Source organism: Rousettus aegyptiacus, unplaced genomic scaffold (assembly GCF_014176215.1).
Source record: "Rousettus aegyptiacus isolate mRouAeg1 unplaced genomic scaffold, mRouAeg1.p scaffold_m13_p_2, whole genome shotgun sequence".
NCBI lineage: Eukaryota > Metazoa > Chordata > Mammalia > Chiroptera > Pteropodidae > Rousettus > Rousettus aegyptiacus.
In genome coordinates this window covers 148346538-148366972 of record NW_023416295.1, presented here as the reverse complement: position 1 = coordinate 148366972, position 20435 = coordinate 148346538, and the positions used below count along the sequence as shown (strand labels likewise).

General features: G+C 33.9%; 1 protein-coding gene across 11 annotated transcripts in view; it reads left to right on the top strand.

The window, feature by feature from the left end:
- Positions 1–20435, top strand: part of PLEKHA5 (pleckstrin homology domain containing A5) — a 191124-nt gene that overhangs the window by 88524 nt on the left and 82165 nt on the right. The window contains exon 1 of one of the 11 annotated variants that reach the window (XM_036236920.1): positions 2616–11604. The exons of 9 other annotated variants lie outside the window; for them this stretch is intronic. In XM_036236920.1, coding sequence (XP_036092813.1) covers positions 11570–11604 — 35 coding nt within the window. In that variant the 5' untranslated portion in view covers positions 2616–11569. Of the gene's footprint in view, positions 1–2615; positions 11605–20435 lie in introns of those variants that run through there. One more of the 11 variants, XM_036236923.1, reaches the window with a different exon arrangement.

The window sequence follows — 20435 nt, the reverse complement described above, 5'->3', positions numbered from 1 at the left end:
CATTTCTCAAAGCATGGTACACATGTCACTGGTTGTATATAAAATGATTTTTAGGTATGTTCTGAGCCAAGTTAAGCCAATTTGAGCATTTGCCTTTATTTATTTTGGTAAGTACCTATAGTCTCGGACCATTATAGCTGTGACCCATATTTTCCTCCACCTGCATTGCCCCCAGTTATGTTAGTGCATGAAAGCAAGTCAAGATTGAATTCTGCCACACACACTATCAGTAAGTAGGTACAGAAACAGTCATTTAGCCTATTCCTGTAATAATAGTAAAGTCACTACTATGCATCCTTTTTAGGTATCATACCCACCATCTTAACATGAAAGAATTACTCCCTGTGACAATATTCTGACAAGGAGAATCAGCTAAGTTAATAGGTTCAAGTAGCAGAATCGTTCACTGAGAGGAACAAAGTTCTATACTGGGCCACTGCTCCAGTATAGATGTTTGGCTGCTGGGTTAGCCAAATTTTTGTTTCCTATTTATTCAGGGACATTCTAACCATCTATATACTTTTGAATATCACTCATTTCATCATTAAAAAAATATTCCCAATGTCCTTTATGCTAATGAACCCTTCAATACAGATTTAGGTAGTAATATTTGAAGTACTTGTGTGATGATCTCTTAGTTGCCCTGAACAGGGAGAACCGACAGGATATTTAATGTAATTAACCAACTACCTTTCAGTCTACTCTTTGTATTGAAGAACTTTAAACCTAATGACAGTGTTACAAGGTAGTACGTGAATAACATTTTCTTGTTCTAATAGTTATTACATGTTAGAAAAATACAACTAGTGGATAAAACTAGTTGGTTTTACAGATATCGTTTAGGATGAGGCTATTTTAAGTTGCTTTTATAAAATAAAGTAACTCAAAAATACTGTTACTGTATAGTACATGTGATGCTCAGATAATGGCAGAATCTCCAATATGTCCAGGAATGATCGAAGTAGAGAGCTCTGGTTTAAACGAATGTCTTTTCTGGGCAGTATTCTGTTAACTCTTTTTCTGACTTGCCCAGATTATCGGTGGACGGTGATGTATTTGGTAGATAAGCAATAGTGTCATTTGAAATTTTTTAAAAAATTTGTTGCAGATAAACTTAAATGCCCTTTGGCTATAGAGTTTTATGAAATATCCCTAAATATGAGTTAACATGGAATTTTAGTCAATATACCTCATCGCCTTTTTCCACTTAAAGCATTTTCAATAATTTTCAGTCGGTATTCTAATATAAAATTAATATGACAATACTTCAGAAGTATATAACTTTAAATATATGTGTACATTCTAAAAGAATGTCATTAACTTGTGAAATATCTATGCTTTATATTTTGTAAATACTAGAACCTGTCACAATTGGGTTTACCTCTCCTTCAGCCACAGTGGGGCAGCAATTTTAGGACAATAAAGGACAGACATTGGTGCAAATGGTATTTGCATTCTGTTTATTCCCCACTATATGAAGTGTGCCAAGCAATATCTGGCTGTACTGGTAATTACAGTCTGCATCCCTAATGATGAGGATATCAATATCAAATATTTTAGGGCCCCAGAACTGCTTGTGTTTGCTCCATCTTTGTGGAGAGATGCTGCTTGCCTCAGAGCCCCAGAAGTCTGCAGCTCCTTTCATTACTCCCCTTAAGGCAGAAATTCTGGAACATTGCAAGAACTTGCTTACTACACTTAAATTCTAGACAAAGATGAAGTTTTAATTACAGAATTTGTGGGGTTTAATACAAAATTGGAAGTGTTGCTTGTTTTTTTCACTTCTTAATATCCACCTCCTGGGAAGGACCACTGCTGGGAAGGATCCTTGTAGAACCTTGCTTTAAAACAACAGCAGTAGTAAACAATCTGTCTTCTTGAGAAGTAAAACAGTCTCATAAGGTGATGTCCTGGGGTACTAAACTTCCAAGGAATTTCTGCAAGGATTTCCGTAACTTTAAACAATTAGGGTCTCAGATTTAGATTAGAATGTTTTTTACCTTTCTCTCGAGCAGATTGGGATGGCAATCCATCTGTACTTTGAGGATTAATCTGAGTTTCAGTATGTAAAGTCACACTTTAAATCTTCTTAAAATGCTGGGTATAATGAAGAAGATACCAGATTATATTCAGTCAGAGGAAGAATTATAGAATACCGTATTAAAGCAAGTTGAGATACTACTGACCAGGGTTGGTTAAATTCCATGCACATCTTTCTTCAGGTCTTTACATCATATTACAGCTTTATCACTTATTTCTTAATTGCTATCAAATTCATGTAGCACAAAATTAGTCATTTTTAAGGTACAGTTTAGTGGCATCTAGTACATTCAGAGTGGTGGGCAACCATCACCTCTTCTAGTTACAAAACATTTTCATCACCCCAGAAGTAAACCATGTGCTCGTTAAACATTCACTCCCTATTTCTAACTTCCCCACAGCCCCTTGCAACCACTAGTCTACTTTTTGTCTATATGGATTTACCTATTCTTGGTATTTTTTATAAATGGAATCATGCAATATGTGACTTTTGTGTCTGCCTTCTTTCATTTAGCATAATGGTTTTGAGGTTCATCCATGTTGTATGTATCAGTACTTCATTCTCTTTTATGGCTGAATAATATTCCATTGCTCTATGAGCTACATTTTGTTCATTCACCCCATTAATGGACATTTGGGTTGTTTCCGCCTTTTGGCTATTGTGAAAAGTGCTGCTAGGAATATTTGTGACAAGTATTTGTTTCAACACCTGTTTTCAATTCTTTGCCTATATACTTAGGAATTGAATTACTTCATTCTGTGTTTAACTTTTGAGGACCTGCTAAACCGTTTTCCATAGTGGCTGCAATTTTACATTCTTGCCAACACGCAATTTTATGCTGGGATCCTGAACTGACTCTGGACCTTCCAGATTAAATTCTGAACAATCAGGATTTTTTGTTGTTGTTAGTAGCATTAGTGCTTATTGTTTTATGATTTTTTTCAAAGGAAGCCTATGGAACTGATTCATTTATCTATTCCTTTCTTGTTTTGTCTTATTTTTAATATGTAAGTAATACTTTTGAAATATTTGGCCAACATAGGAATCAGAGAAAATAGATAAACAGATTATTTAGAATAGGAGAACATTCCTGAGTAGCACTTTTCAAGATGTTTTTTATTTGATTGACAGTAATTTTTACTGCATAAGGAAGTGGATTTAATTTTTCCAGTTTCCAGTTGGGTACATCTTTTGTTTCTTTTTCTGTTACGCAGAACTTAAAGTTTGGACAGCTTAATCTTCCTTTTGTTTGTTGCTCGTTGTTAATGTTTTCCAGTCAGTTAATACACTGAACTGTTTTTTTCTCTGCTAAATTACATTCTGAATGGCTTAAATATGGTTTATTAATTTGTCACAGAATGTGATGGACCACTAATGGTGCCTAACACACTGCTGTCCACCCCTCCCTCCAGCTTCTTCCTGTTGGACAGACTCCAGATTTTGTCCTAGTAGTTTTTCTTCCATGTGCTCTGGGAAGGTGAGCCTCCAAAGTCCCAGGGGGAAGATAATAATTATTCTTAGGAAGGCAGTCCTATTACCTACACCAGAGATTGGTTTAAGCCAAACAACTTCTGTGAAAGTTTTCTACATTGTCTTTAAAAACAAGACCTACAATGGGAATCCATTTAGGTCTTGTGACACTTTGAGCTGCAGTAGCAATCATGGAGAATACTAAGATTCCAACTTAGTGCTTTTATTTGTAGTGGCGACACTTAATAAAAGCCCTATTTTATAGTAACTAAAACTGTTTTGTGGGAAAATCAACTTTCTCAAGGGCAATTGTGAAAAATCCCAACACTCACCAACCCACTGTGTGACTTGTAGTACTGCTGATAAACCTTTGATCAGAACCATTCTCTCCCTAGTAGCTCTCCATGGCCTGCTAGATAACACCCAGGCTCCTGTGTCTATTGTGTTTACAGGATCCAGCCCTGCTCTTCACCTTCCATTCTAAACTGTTTCATTATAACCAAGCCAAACTAGCCATCTCATTTTTATTATATTTTTTCACGTTGACCCTTCTGTTTTCTGCTCTCCACATCCTACCCATGGGATTCATGCTCAAAGCCCATTTACGTTCATCTTTGCTGTTTAGAGCCACATGTCTTTTGGAACAGTGATAGTTATTGCTTAACGAGCACTAATCATGTATCAAATACTGTTGTAAGGCATTTAATGTTTTCATACATTTAATCCTCATAACAGTTCTAAGACCTGATCCAGGATTCTGACCTAAGCAGTCTGGTTCCAAATCTATTTATGTCGTAAGCATTTCATATTCTTAATTATTTTTAGTTTTGAGCTTATTTGCATACAACTAGTTTAGGCATTTCTTTTTCTTTTTTAAATTCTCCCACAGGGTTTAGCGTATCGCTTCAATAAATATTTGTTGAATTAATTTAAAAATCTGTTAATAGTAGTCAAGGAAATTAAATCTCGACCTGGGTTTGTTCTTTTTAACACTAGGCAGCAATATGTGTAACATTTCCCATACATTCCTATAACAGTATTTTTCTTAAAAAAAAAAAAAAAAAGGAAAAAGTTTTGGACTAAGGAATTTGTACAAATGAAATATAAAAACAGTCAAAAAATTATGCTTCCAGTGCCACCAGTGTGAATGTAGAAGTCAAAACTAGTTTTGTTTTGTTTTTTTTAAATGAATACCCATAGCTCAATAAAACTTGCCCTTGGCAGGCAAATGGTCTTGGTTGTAGTTGTTGCCACAAAACCTCCTGATTATGTTGTGTAATACAATGAGAAAAAGACAACTTATTAGTTGATTACTTTCTCAGGACCCTCCATTGAGTCAGTTGTAGAGATGAAAGTATCTCTTAGGTCCCAAGGCTATGTATCTCAATCATGAGTTTCCATGATGTATTCTGTCCAGTTCTGTGTTAGTAAAACTTTTAAAAACTTGCATGTTTTCTTGCTTCCTTGCAAGAGAGTAAGCAGGAGTTTCTAATTGAATAAATCAGTCAATACACAAAGCAACCATTGTAGTAGTTTCTTTGAGGCCTGTTTTTTGATGAAATGAAACTGGTAACACTGTCAAATGTTTGAATCTATTCCTGCATCCAAAACAGACTATATGTATCTTCCAGGCAGATGGTACACGTGTAGAATTGACTTAGTACCTGAATAAAAATGTTATATTGGTAAATCACTCTCTGTAAAAAAGCAATTAGATCTTATAATTTCTTTAAGAATGAAAATCAGTCTGTATACAAAGAGTATAAGTCACAAATTATCACTCAGAAATGTATATTCATCCAGAGTTTGAAATTAGAACTCACACAAGGGAACTAGAGTTAAATTTCTGTTTTGTTTCCTTACTCATATAATTTGGTCATTGATTTACTTTTCATATTTTATCCACATGTTGTAGAGTCTGAATTTCTTTATTGTGCTCAAATTTAAAACATCATCTTTCACAAGTGCCATTGACCCTTGAACAACACGGTTTGAACTGTACTGGTCCACTTATTCACAGATTTTTTTCAATAAATACACATTGTAAATGTATCTTGCTCATGATTTTCTTAACATTTTTTTCTGTAGCTTTATTCTAGGAATGCAGAATATAATACATGTGTCATACAAAATGTATAATGTATGTGTTAATTGACTGTTTGTGTTATTGTTGTAAAGCTTCTCGTCAACAGTAGTTAAATTTTAGGGGACTCAAAATTTATAGGTGGATCTTCTCCTATGCCTCTAAACCTCCATGTTGTTCAAGGGTCAACTGTACTTGCAAGTTTAATTTTATATTAACTACCATTGTACATTTAAGTACAAAATTAGCAAATTTAAGGTTTCCATATTACATTTATTGTACATTTACTCTTTGACTTTAAATTTTTCTAGAACTGTAACAGTTAAGGTTAAATGTAGTTAAAGAGTCCAGAGCCTATTAAAAGATTCACTACTAAGAATACTTTTTTTCCTATCAAATGAAATTACCTTCAAGCGTCCAGAGAGAGTTCCAATACTTAAAAGAGATATAAATATGACTAGATGTTTCACCTAGAGCTCAAAAGTTGAGATTTTATATAATAATAGGGAAAGGGAAGAAAGACGATAATTTTAATGCCTGCATCATTGTTGCCTCTCACCTGGGATTAATGAATTTATTAGAATTAGTCCTCTCTCCATGAGTATCTACTCTTTATTTATTGTGCAGAAGAGTTTATATACATTCCTGCTGGCAGACTGTTTGAGGTGTAAGTATGTATGACTGCAGTTTTGTTCGTCACACTAATTATTCCTGATTTATAGTACTGGAACTGCCTGAGTAGGGGTTGGGGAAAATCTCTCTGAGGAAATAATACTTGGGCTAGACCCTAAATTGTATAAATTGGTGAGATACACAAGTTATGACAAAGTTTAGAAGAAGGAAGTCATGGCTACCAATCTCAAAAAAAAAAAAAAAAAAGAAAGAAAGAAAGAAAAAGAAGAGGAAGAAGAAATAAAGAGAATATAAAATGGCTAAGTCAGTCTCTTATTAAACTGGCCTTAGAGGACTGGTTCTGAGAAACTGTATATCTTAAAATTAGGGTGTTCTGAATCCTGTTAGCAAGCAAGTATAAGTTAGTAGCTGCCACTCCTGGGGAAGAAGATTCTAGTGGTATGAAGGACTTTTCATTATAATTGGTCCCTTCCTACACAGGCTTATGGATTAATTTGATACCTAAGTCATGCAACTCTTTCAATTACTTTTTCTGAGAGTTTGCTGCGTTATAAAATTTTAGCTGTAATAGAACACCATGATGGCATGGAACAACTCTTGAACATTTCTTAGGTAGTAAAATTGAGAATATCTGAATTGTTACATCAGTGTCAAGAGAAGATGACTAACAGTGTTTAGAAGAAGTTGGCCCAACACTCACATTTTCTTCCTTGATAGCATAGTTTGTTTTATACTGAATTTCAGTTGATGTCATGGTTAGTGCACTAAGTATATTTATATTTAGAATTTGTCTTAGATTATCATTAGGTATGTGTGTTTAATTTATAAGTTGATTTATTCTTTACCTGATTACTACTTTTAAAAAGAAGATAATGAGTGTGTGAGAGGCCATAGTTTCAAATTATTTTAAATTTACTTTTGTAATGAATGCCGCCTTGGTGTTTATCTTTAAATCATGAAGCCATAGTATGTGATATACCAGGTAAGTGAATTTGGAAATTTGGGACAAAAGAAAAAGAACATTATTGGTATTCTTACTTTACCTCTGTGTAACTTTGTGGTTAAATATTGTTATAATAAGAAATCTACTTGATCTTTGTCCCTGGTTTCTGGCACAGAGCTCCTCAAAACTTTGGAATTTCCCGAGTGATAGAAGTGTCTTTTTCGATCATTCATGAGTGACTTAGAGTGGGGACCCTAGATAGCCTCAGGATGGAGCTGGTCACCAGAAAGATCCAACTGATTACAGAATTAGAACTTTTAGCCCTACTCACCTTTGGGGTGGCAGGCTGCAGATTAAGCACTATAAAAACTCTTAGACCAGATTCAGTGAGCTTCCAGGGTGATGAATGCATGTACTTGCTTGGAGTCGGTGCATCCCAATTCCACGGGGACAGAAACTCCTGTGCTCAGGACCCTTCTGGACTCTGCTCTATGTATCTTTTCATCTGGCTATTCATTTGTATTTATAATTTCCTTTTTAATAAATTGGTAGACATAATAAAATGTTCTCTTCATTCTGGGAGCCCCTCTAGCAAATTAATCAAACCCAAAGAGAGAGTCATAGGAACCTCCAGTTAATAGTCTGTGGGTTAGAAGCACAGACAAGAACTTGGAATTAGCTCCTGGCATGTCTAAAGTGGAAGCGCTCTTGTGAGACTGAGCTTTTTACCTGCGAGTCCTGACTTTCATCTCCAGGTAGATGGTGTCAGAATTGAGTTAATTATTGGTAGTATTAGAAAAAACACACTTTGGAAATATGTACTTGTGCTCTTCTTGTACTAGTATTTTTCTGCTCTGAAAGAATTGTATTAGATGACCTGGGAGATAAAAAGTCAGTAATCAGCTGATGCAGTATTTCAGTGGTTTGTGTTATTCAGCACTATTAGACACTGTATAGAAAAGATGATTGGTAGGAGATCTGTGTCTTACCTATTAAAAGAACTTCTAGTTTGGGTATTAGTGATAAGTAAATTGGCACCAAATTAGGGAGACAAATTATTGGGCGCTGGATTGAGTCCTTTGGACTAAAGCCTGTTTTGCAAAGTCAACACTTGGGAACCAGGTCACATAAGTCAAGGTCAAAGGGGATGCATTTTGAAGAAGTCAAGAGGTTTAAATGCCACCGAGAAGTGAAGTAACAGTAAGAACAGAAAAATGATATCACAACTAAATTCTTAGACATTGTCACAAACGTGTTTGTGGGGTGCACTGAAACACATTATTTTTGACAAATGCTTTGGAGACCCTCATTGAACTTTTTTTCTTTTGGCTTTTTCTGTAGAGCATAGAGATACATGAGAAGAGAGAATCATGATTAAGATTTAGGATCTCTACTGATCTGACAAAGTAGTAGAGCATCTATTCACAGTCTGCCTCACTTTCCTAAAAAGTCTTTTGGGCAGAGTTCAGAAAGCTAAAACTAGCCATCTCCGACATTTGAGAAAAAGGGCAGAATTTTATAAGGCACTTGTGAGAATTGCCCAGTTGGTATGCATTGTCCCTAAAGGAATAGTTTCTGTTAATTGGATGCCTCTTATAGGTGTAAATTTTAGGTTGTATCTTAAATTTGTGCTTTTACGACTACCACCTCTAACCAAATCTCTTGAAATAGTAAGGTCGGCTGTCATTTACTTTGTTAATAAGCCTTTTCCAGATTCCCCCAGGCATTTTGCCGCTTCCTCTTCTGTGCTCTGCAAATCAGGTTATGTTATAATGATCTGTTTACAGGTCTCTCTTACTGGCTAAACTGTCAGTTTCTAGGCTGTTGAGGCTTTGAGAGGAGGGTCCTTATCTTATTCTTTTTTGTGTCCATTGCCTGATGACAGTGCTTGCCCTGTAGAAGTCCTATAATCCGTTGATGGATGATAAAGGGGCCTGAGCTTCCCAGGTCCTAGAGAAACAGTACAGGGTGCTGGTAACTTCATCAACCAAATATTTAGTCAACTTGTTAATTATCAGTATTTTCTGGTAATCTTCACAGTCTCTTGACAGATCTCTGCTGCTTCATTGTTATATTTTTTTCTGACAGTAGCTTCCTTCTTGTGCGTTTTAGAGGGATTTTGTTATAAACTATTGTGATGGTGTGGTGAGAGCAGTTGAAGACTATTATGTAATAGAAGGTCGAATTGATTTGGGGTAGAGATAGTAAGCATACTACATTTTAACCTTCATATACTCTGTTTATAGGTTGTTAAGATTCACGTCATTTGAATGGGGCTGTCCTTTGCTTTTAGAACTGTGGAAACAGTTATTTTGACATTTTCAAGAATGGATTTTTGGTTTTCTTTTTGTGAGGAGTTTAAACAACATAATTGAGAATAGCAAAACCTTCACTTTGGAAAAAAATTGGAAAGATCATGAATCACTGCTTTTCTAAAACATGCAAACCCTTCTGATTATAACAAACTTTGTTGGCTTGCTTGTCTATATTTCAAACTACATGATGAAACAATTTTATTTTCTCAACTTGAAATGCTTAAAAAAATTTTTTTATAGCAGTTTCATATGAAAGGCATGTTTTTAACACCAGTTATGTTACATGCCAGATTGGTTGTAAGAAAACTTACATTGAGATATCTGACCATTTTTATGTCATTAACATTCTAATAAGATATTTAAAATATGTTTTATAAAATGGTTTGTCCGTACTCTGTTTAGAATCACCATTTTGGATGAAGGGCATGAAATGCAGAAGTATAGTCAGTGATTAAATATGAGTTAACATTTAATTAAGTACATGTGGTAGGTAGTGTTCCAATTGCTTACATGGTTTTTCTCATATAATTCATATGAAAATCCCATGAGGATTAAATTATCTTTATTTTTCATATAAGGAGATTGAGACATGGAGAGGCTAAATAACTTGCATATGGTCAGAGAACTATTAAGAGCTGGGCTTAAACTCAGATCATCGGGCTCTAGAACATACGTCCTTGTGACCAGTTTAGCTAGACCGCCTTTTGTGAGAACAGGCATATGAAGAAAGGCTCAACCTTACTTGGAATTAAAACACATACACACAATTAGAACTGTGTGATGGTATGTATTTTCTATTAGATTTGCAAAGAGGAAAAATAATTATCCATACCCAATATATTGGGAAAAGAGAAATCAAATTTAGATTTTCGGTTCAAATCTAAATTGTTTCCTCATTTGAAAGACAAAGCATGTAAATGATTGAGAACACACATGCTTTGACCTATTCATTCCACTTCTAAATTATCCTACAGACCTAAACACAGAAAAATACAAAGACTTCTGGACAGTTATATGCATTAAGTACTTATCTTAACACGAAAAAATTAAAAATTAAGTGTCCAGTAGGAAACAGGTTTAGATAATTGTGATGAACAGCCATCAAAAAAAGAAAAGTTAGGAATATAATTTTTGACATGGAAAGCTGTTCATGACATATTGTTGAATGAAAAAAATGTGTTGCAACACAACGTGTGTGTGTGTGTGTGTATGTGGGTGTATATAGTTTGATTTCTTTATGTTGAATAAATATTTATGTAAACAAACCGATATAAAAGGATGTAACCAAAATGTTAATAATAGCTGTTATCTTTACTGCTACATGGTACAACTTCTTGATCAAATGTGTGGGCAGGTTTGAATCCTGCTCAGTCATTTATCACTGTGACCCTGGGCAAGTTCCCTAACTATTCTGTGCCTCAGTTTCTTCAGTAAAATGAAAGTAATTACATAACTTATATCATTGGGTTCCAAGGCTCAAGTGAGTTCATAAAGTGTTTGACATAGTAAGTGATCAATAAATCTGAGTAGCTGTTGTTATTTCTGAGTGGTGGAAATCTAGGCAGTTTCAGCTTTCTTGATACCTTTTATTGGTTGAGTTTTTGAAATAAGTACGTATCAACTTTGGAAACAAAAGATTTTTAAAGGAGTCCTTTAAATTGGTATGCTTACAGTTTTAACAGGAAGTACTTACTTATTTGAGCTAAGATGACTTAAGTTTCTCACTGAACGTTTTCTTCAAGAGCTGTTTGCAAACATGTATGCTGGATTTTACCCTGTGTATGCTATATGCCAAATTTAAGGGAATTGAAATCACATTTTTACTCTTATGGCTGGAAGGCATGCAAAATCACAACAAATTCTTCCTGAGGAAGCCTTAATTTGGGTCTGCAATGACATGTTAGTGTGTGACGTCAGTCCGGTGTCAGACTTGCCGAGTTGCCGGCAGGCCAGCCTGACAGCTACAGTGCATTTCCTTAGTGCTTAGTCGACTCAGTGCTCATTTGGGAGCAGCTCAAAGACAAAGGAGTTGAGTCTGGTTTTTTTTTTTTTTTCATTCCAATATTCTTGCTGCCTGTAATTGAATGTCTGTTTACGACTGTGATTTTGGTGAAGGTTGGTGAGTACTTCTTGCTGCTTTTATGTATTAATAATAAATAGCTAATGGCTAAATGAGCAATAGTTCTTTTTTCTCAGTTAATGATCTTGTAAGTAATTTTTATAGCCCTAGTGCCAGGCACTGTGCCTAGTGCAAAGGATTTACATATTATAAATGTTTCTATAATTGAAGTATTGTATTGTTTTAGAAATGTAAATACATCATTAGGTTTTCAAAATGACTTTGGCATTTTCAAGATGTAATCTTCTTAGTCTCATCTTAACTTTAAGCTACATAAATGCATAGTAGTTGCAAATTGCCTGAAGATTTTCATTACAAGTATTTGATTTGTCTTGATTATTTTTTAACTTATTCAGAGGAGAAACTTGATCTTCGGAAAGAGAACTAAATGAATAATTCTCAAGTGCCTATGGAGATGCTATACAATATCATTACATCATGCTTTTATTAAAAAGTATATTAATACTAGTTTAACAGTTTGTTGAAGCTGCTGACACTTATTTAATTCTTTAATTATTTAGGCTGTTTCAGTAATGTGAATCAAAATAGGAATTCTCATTAAAATTTAAAGAACAGTATAATGATAGATTATTGTAGACAGTATTTTGGCATTTAAAGAAATAAGAAAGTTACTACTGCTATTGATTGTTAAGGTTGGTCAACACGCCTTTAAAAAATTTACATATTAACAATATTTATGTCTCTTTGAATTGCACTATCGTAAATTTATTTAGTTGTTTTTAAAGCATTAATTTAAGAAGCAGGTTATATTAAATAAGATTTTTTTTATGTAGCTATTTATAACTTTTGCCTCCATTTTGAGTGGATAAATGCTATTTAATTTTATACTGTGTATATGGTACAAACTGTGGCCTTTAAAGTCTTTTACATCTTCCCATTTGGGGCATAATTCTTTTCTTGCAGGTTCAGTAGCAACCTTGTGATTTCAAGGTCTTTTAAAGGAATTTTCAAAGTTTTCTCTTAAAGAACAGGTATTTTCTGCTTTTTAAGTCTAGTTGAGGAAAAAGCAATATGGAAATACTTAATAAATATGTTAAATATTTTCACATCAGTTTTTAAAAAACATTTTATTTATTTTTTAAGCATTTTATTTCTTCCCCTCCTCCTCCCTCCCCTCTGGTAACCACATCAGTTTTTTTGAAGCAGTTAAGGAATAAGGCTTGTTATATATATTTTGTACATGAATAAGATGGTTATGTATTGAAAAAGGTGATCTAAATCGGCATTTTATATGAAAATGTGCAAAGAAAACACATTTGAGGAATTAACAATAACTGCCTCATATTATGATTCCTTGTACATTATACTTCTGTATTTAGAAGCATAGAAATAGAGAAGTAGGGTTTCAAGTTCATTTTATTTAACTTGGCGGCCTTAATTCGAGATCCAGTTTTTTTCTTAGGTTGCAGAATTTTCAGCTTCCGGATGAAAATTATGCCCAAAGCTAGAAAATTTAAGAATATGGTGAACTCGAGGCTATTTTTATTCCCTTTAAAAATTTACCTTGAAACCACTTAAAATATTTTATCATGGTTTTATTAGCCCATGTTTTAAACAATCAGTAAATCACTGTAATAATGATGAATTGGAATATATTCACTATACATTTTAAACAAGGGTGTTTTTGAGGCATTATGACATCAGAGGTCACTGGCCTAAATACCACTAAAGTTCAAGTGAGGAGAAGAAGCTACTTAAACGTTTTTGTGCAGCAGGAAATTAAATCTGGCAAAAAAAAAAAAAAAAAAAGAGGAGGGGATGAGCAGAGCTTCATGAGGATAACCTGAAATTGACATAAAGGTTTTACTGAAGTCTAAAGCATTAGATGATAAAGTACTTGTCTGTTTTCTAAGACTTTGAGGAACTATTTTCCCCAGTAAAACTTGAGGGAAAAGTAAAATTGCGCTGTTTATTCTTCAAGTTTGGAATTTAGTAAACTCAGATGGCATACCATTCTTTGAGCCATTTTTAATTCAAACTATATTTTTGTTTCCTAGTGGTAGATAGTACAAAACCTTGTACATATTAAATGCTTAATAAGTATTTGAGCATAAATAAATGAATTGATTAAGCAAGTTAAATGAATGTCATTTATCTTGATCTTTGTACTAGAGAGATTTTGTCTTCACTCTTAATGATGAAAACCTGCTAGCTATCTAACCAACTAATAGCATGCCGTAGCCTTGAACTACATTAGAAGAAATGTGTCTCTGAAATATAATACTGCAGTGGCCATTGGATTTCACTGCTGGCTTTACTCACTGTATCTGTGTTCTGCTATAGAAAGTGGGCCTTATTCTGCTATTCTGGGTCAGATTTCTATCTCCTATCTCTTCTGTAAGTGAGAAATTTCTCAGTGCATGGGGATAATGATTTGCTGACTAAACTGAGCCTTAATTAAGTGCTGTTTGCATCACATAAGTACATTACTATGTGGATCTTTTCAGAGTTATAAAAATTACATTATTTTGATGTGACCGGAATGGAGCAAATACATTATTTCAAAACGTATCTAACAAATTTTAAACACATAAATATACTGTTAGTCAAAGCCTAGATTTAAGTCCTGTTTCTGTGTCCCTGCCCTTCAGTCTATGGTGAACTATAGTCACATCTGACTACTACTGATCCTGAAGCTCAGTTCAGATGGCAGCCACTTCTAAGTTGCTCCTCCCCTCTCTAAGCAAGATCAGTCCCTAGTCCAATCTCTCCTATCAATTTGATCATCAGAAAGAATGTTTCCTCTACTTTAAAAATGATTGGATCTTTTTGAAATTGTGTGGTCATTTATGTGTAGGTTAGAATTAGGTTAACTTTTTTCAAGTAATATATAACCATACATAAAAGAGAAGATGCTTAAATTTTACCTTTTCTAATTTGTTTGCTTCTTTCCCAGTGGTAAAGTGAACTTCCATTTAATACGTTACAATAAAACATTAATAATGAGCATTCATTAGGGAGTGTTAGAGTTATCTGAACTAATGAAATTCTAAGTTTTATATATATATATATTTTTTTTTTAAGTGTCACATTATTGCTTTTATTCCAAGATTGTTTCTAATTGCTGACATGTTTCCTAGTTGGGATTCTGCTTAGTTTTATTTAAAAACCCCAATAGGCTTTTGTTATTAATAATTTTTATACAGATGACTAATTTTTCAGATAAATCATATCCTGTGATTATTTTCATTCTGTTATGTGGTTTTACAAGTGCTTTTTGCATAGATCATTCAACAGAAACTATAAACATTATCAGGTCTCTTATTAAATTATCTTTGCAAACCATTGTATTTCACACTATAGATAGGGCAAAGAGCAAACGTTTAAAGCAAAGAAGTGACAATTTTACTTTTCAAGAAATCTCACTCTGCTACAACATTCAGGTTTAGCTAATATTTGGTGAGGTTTTTATTACGTACAAGTAATGCACCTTGGTGCAACTAGGTATTTTATCCTTTACGAAAACCCTATGGAGTAGGATTTTTTGTTAATATTGTTTCGGTTCCTATTTTACAGAAGGAGTTGAGTCTCAAATGAGCAGTATGGTCTAAATGGTAATGAGCTTGGTTACAATGAGATGAGCTAGGATGCTTTTAGAACATAGGAGTCTGAACAAAAGCAGTGATAGAGATTTTAGCTGTCTACTCTCACAGGCTGATTTCTGAGTTGCAAGCAGAAATGTCATCCGATTCTTGAATTCTTGCAGAAAATTACATTGGTGGATTACAAATTACTTTGGTGGTTGTGTGTATTCTAATAATCATAAGGTTTTAATCATAAGGTGCCCAGTTAAACTGCCCATTTAAAAGTTCAAAATCACTCAGGTGACAATAAGTGAAAGATTTATCTAAATTATTTTAGGCATTTTTGCTTATAATGTATTTTATCAAGTAATCTAAAATGTAACTGCTATAACACTTAGGGTGGATAACAGTTATGAATGTGATAGGTACATTTTGTTTGTGCTAGCATGATGTTAATTGAATTTTCCTGTTACTTCCAAAATTACTTAGAATCTATTAAAAGGTGTTTATTTGTAGATTCTAAATGTGTATGTTGGTTTTATTTAAGAAGGTTTTTTTCATAAGATGATTGGGAAATTATAAATAACCAAAAACTAAAACAGATGAATTTGTATGTGAGCTCCATAGTTTGAATTTTTTATTTTTTTCTTTATTCTTCCTAATTTATAATAATGCTTTTAGCTTTGTACTTGTAGTATTATATCATACTCATATTTTCCTCCTGGGAAAAGCAAGATTTTCAGTTCCTCATGGGTGCTTTTATAAAACCCATGCTTTACAATGTCATTATATGTACTTAAAATTCTTTGGTACCCATAATAAGGGAAATGTGAAATAACATTTATAAATATGTTGTGGTAATTTTGTCTGAGCAACTGATTAAGAGTAGAAAATGATGGCAAAGCCTTAGAGGATGGGAAGATTGAGAAGTGATATTGAGTTTAAAATTAAATCAGAATCTAGAAAGGTTTCATTACTGTGCTTCAGATAGAAGTAGGCTTGAGGTGTTCTATCCAGTGAAGTGGAAGGAGAGAAGAGAGGAGCATTGAGGGAGGCTGCATGTTCGTGGCTGGTGGGAGAAGGGAAAAGACCTCTAAGGAAAGTATAGTGGTTTGTTTTGTTTTGTTTTGTTCTAGTTTTGATTTTGTACAATTGAACAGAAACATAGGACAAGATACAGGGGAGAACTGGTATTGAAATGTCTTGTTAGCTGTGATAAGAGCCAAGAAGGTATAGGCCGGTGAAAGGTGGGGTTCTGAAAAGGATACACCTTGGGCCTTGGAGTCACCTCTTCCTCACTGTGTCCCCTGGTGCCCTCTGACAACTTTGTAAACGCTGCGAGCCTCAGTTTACCCATTCGTAAAGTGAAAATAATAGTACCTCAAAGGGTCTGTATGAGAATTGATTGTCAAGTTTCAAGTACAGTATGTGACAACTGAGTATGTAAGCAGCACTGAGTATGACACTCAAGTGGTAGTTACTAAAGCGATGATTTTAAAATTTATTACTGGGAGTGAGGATCAGTTAGGTGCTCACACCTGATGAATTTTCTTTTCCCACAGAAAACCTGAGATTATTCATTCTCCAAATGACGAGAAGAGAAAGGGTAGAAGTTAAGGGGTTAAGAGAATTTGTAAATGGTGGGTAAATGAATCACTGAGGTTTGGGCAGGATGTCTGGAAGCATTTAGTTCTAAGTTAAAGGCAAATGGCATTTAGAACTAACTGTGGGGAAAGGAAATATATACTTTTCATGTTTTACAAAAAAATTACAATCTTTTAGGTTTCTAACTAAGTGGTTATTTCTTCATATAACTTAAGGCTCAAGAATTCCATCTCTCTCAAAAAAAAGGCAGAGTACTTTTAGTGTTTTTCTTTTGTTCTCAAGACATTGCCTTTAATTGTAGGCACAATTTTCCATGCCAACATATTTTCAGTTTAAAAATAAATTGCAGAAACAGTCATTGTGGTAGTCAGATTTCAACATACAGTCTTCTCCTTTATCTGTATAAAACTTCAATGAACTTTACATTTAACAGTATTAAATATTACTTGACCTCCACAGAACCAATTGATTTAATAAATAATAATTAGGTCATTGCTACAAATATGGGTTTTTTTTTAACGTAATTTGAGACTTTTAAGTCTTAAAGTGATAAGACTTTATGATTTCTATTGATAAAAGCTCTTCAACTTTAAAAACAAGCCGGAGTGTAATTGTCTGCTAAGATAATGAAACCAAGGCCAAATTGAGAATGCATAGTCTTCTCTTCAGTTCGGGTAGAAGGATACTGAAAACAAAAGTTGTAAGTACACATTTGAGCTGTTGGCTGTATAGTTTTCTACCTAACTTTGAGAAATCCAATAGCTTCCATAGTTGCCATACTCTTTTGCCTTACTGCAGTCTGACAATATTGTGGTTACATGGCTGTTTTATGGCTTGGGTCTTTGTAGAAGTCCACCCCGTGATATTGGCCGGCTTTGTTACCAGGGTTGCCAGAAGAGTTGCCAAACCACTATGATACCCTATTTTTCTTTACAAAATTAAATCCTTCTTTCTGTCTCAAAGGAAATACATGGTTCAGAGTAATCATACAAATGGTTTGCATCTGAGCTTAATAAGAGGCAACCAAAATCTCTTCTGTGGGACAGAATTTTCTAAAATACATATTTTTTATGCATAGTGGATAAATTTTCAACCTCATTGCCATGGTTACACATATAAAACATTATGTCATAAAACTTTATATAACATCACTCAGAAGAATTATATTGGCTGATATTGACAATTTAGCAATTTCAATGTGTTTCTTAAGTTAGAAAATAGAATGAATTTTGTATTGAAGCAGTCACTGAAGTTACCCATGAAATAAAAGTGTTTTTAAAACACACACACACACAAACAAGTACTCCCACTGGAGAGAATGGGCAGTACTAAGAAGTAGCCAGTACGTAGTTATTAATTGACCAAAATATTATTTTAAAGTTTGAGAGTAGAAATAAAACCTGAGAAGTTCTTTAAATTCAGATCAAATCACTTTCTTTACCATCACAAATTGGTAAAACCATTTACCTCCTTTACCAAATAGAATGCAGAAATCTAGTTTTGAATATGCTAGTGCAAGTATTTTCTAGAAATGTGAGTTTCTTTCTCTAAGAAAAATGAGGTGTTTTATCAGTCATTAGCCTGTCCTTTCCTCATCTTCCTTGCCATCAGAATGTAACCTTACTTTATTCCTCACTTTCCTCTAGGTGGGCTGCCGACAACGTTGAGACTCTTGATTGGTGTAAATTTATTCATTAATGATTGAGTTAGACATAGACGCTCATATCTTTGGAAAAAAATGTCATTAACCAGTAAATTTTTGGGAAACATCTTGAAAAGACATATCTAAAGAAAGACTTTCCTTTCAGTTCCAGACCTTGTGGTCTGCATCTGATATTTCTAGCTTACAGCAGCTAGCTTGTGACTGTGAGGATGCCTAACCAAATAGGACAAGCTGCTTAATTGGTGCTGCCATATTATGTAATTGTGAATAATCGTATCTCCTTGAAATCATAATGTTCTTTAAATCAGAAATAGCTAGCTTCTTTCTATACATAGCTTCAAAGCATATAATATGTACTGCTGATAAAGCCAACATTACTCTAATTTTTCATTTTAATTTTTAAATTTAGTACTTAGTACTATATTTTTTGTGAAAATCAAACAGATCTCAGTGTTTTAAAGAACTTAAGAGGGCATTTTACCTGTATGTAAGTATCAGATAAAGATATATGGTTTTTTGCACTCAACAAATGTTGCATAGGTTGAGGCCTATTAAACAGCAAGAATTTTAAAACCAGATTTCATTTGTCAGCCCATAGTTGTATTGAATACTTTCATTTTTTTCCTTGTGTAGTTTGAAATAACACTCCATTAAGAATGAAATAGTTGCTTCAGTATTACTGACTTTTATCATTTTATGAGAAATTTAAAACACCATAATAGCAAACATCTTTTTTCCTCTTTCTAAACCCATAATCTTATTAGGGTTTATACTTGAAATGTGCATTTTGGACATTTTATGCATCTATTTTGGAGGTGGGTGTCTTTCCTTCTGTAGAGATGTCATTGATATCCTTCTTTGTAAGTCAGCTGAGGGAAAGCTAAGCAATGTGGACCGAACAAAAAAATGTCTTGTTCCAGCGACCCTGGAAGAGGACGGAAATACAACTTCCCGTCTTCAGAATGCTGCCATAGGATTTATTTGTTATATAAAAGCACCTGCTACTAGACTTGATTCAAACCTGGGAAGTTGCTCTGTTTCCATAAATAGCTTATAGGAGCTGTGTAGTTTATCACCTTTCCCTTTTTATGTATCCTCCCAGAAAGCTCAGAACTGCTTAAAAGTAGCACAGCTTAGCCTAGCTTTTTGGTATAGCTACCTACATGATTCACTATTGGTTCACAAATATGTAAGATTTGAAAAGGAGTTGGGAAGACTAATGAATTTCTATTCTAGCTCCAATAGACATGTCATTTTTAATTTGTTGATTATGTAATTTGATAAGAATATGCCATTTTATACACTGATTTATTCATCTTAAGGGCTTTTAAAACCAGATTAATATTGAATGAAATAATTCCATGGAGGCTTTAAATAAGCAGGTCTTTTATTTGATTTTCTAGTTATCATAAATGGTGATAAGTAGTAAAGAGGGCATTATGCCAACGAATAAGCAGCTATTTGTCAATTTTTTGATATCTTTTCTAAAAATGGCATTGAGTCAATCCTTTTATCTGGGCCTTTGATACATTATAATCCTCAAATTGAGCTAGTGCATATATATGACCTATCGTTTAATCCCGATTTCAGGAATAACTGAGTTCATTTTTTTTTGTCACTATTTAAGAAACCTTCTCGCATTCTGTCTTTGCTAGTGTAAAAACACAGCTAATCTTCTTTGGAGCTTTTATATCACAGTTGCTTCTCTTCTCTATCTTTGTGACGTATTAGGAACGGGTATTTTTACCAGAAACATGAAAAGCAAGAGAGAGCACAGCTTTATTTTTTTACAGTCTGTAATGAATAGTGGAATAACTTGAGTTTTAAACAATTTCTTGGGTAGGTGCTAATTTAAACTTTTAATTTAAACACTTGACCGAACGGTAACATAATGATAACATATGATGAAAGCCTTTAATTCATAATAAAAATAAATAATTATCGAGGGCTTACTATGTTCCAGGACATGTTTATATTGTTCACTCTTAATCCTCATAAACATCTCCACTAGAAAGTAA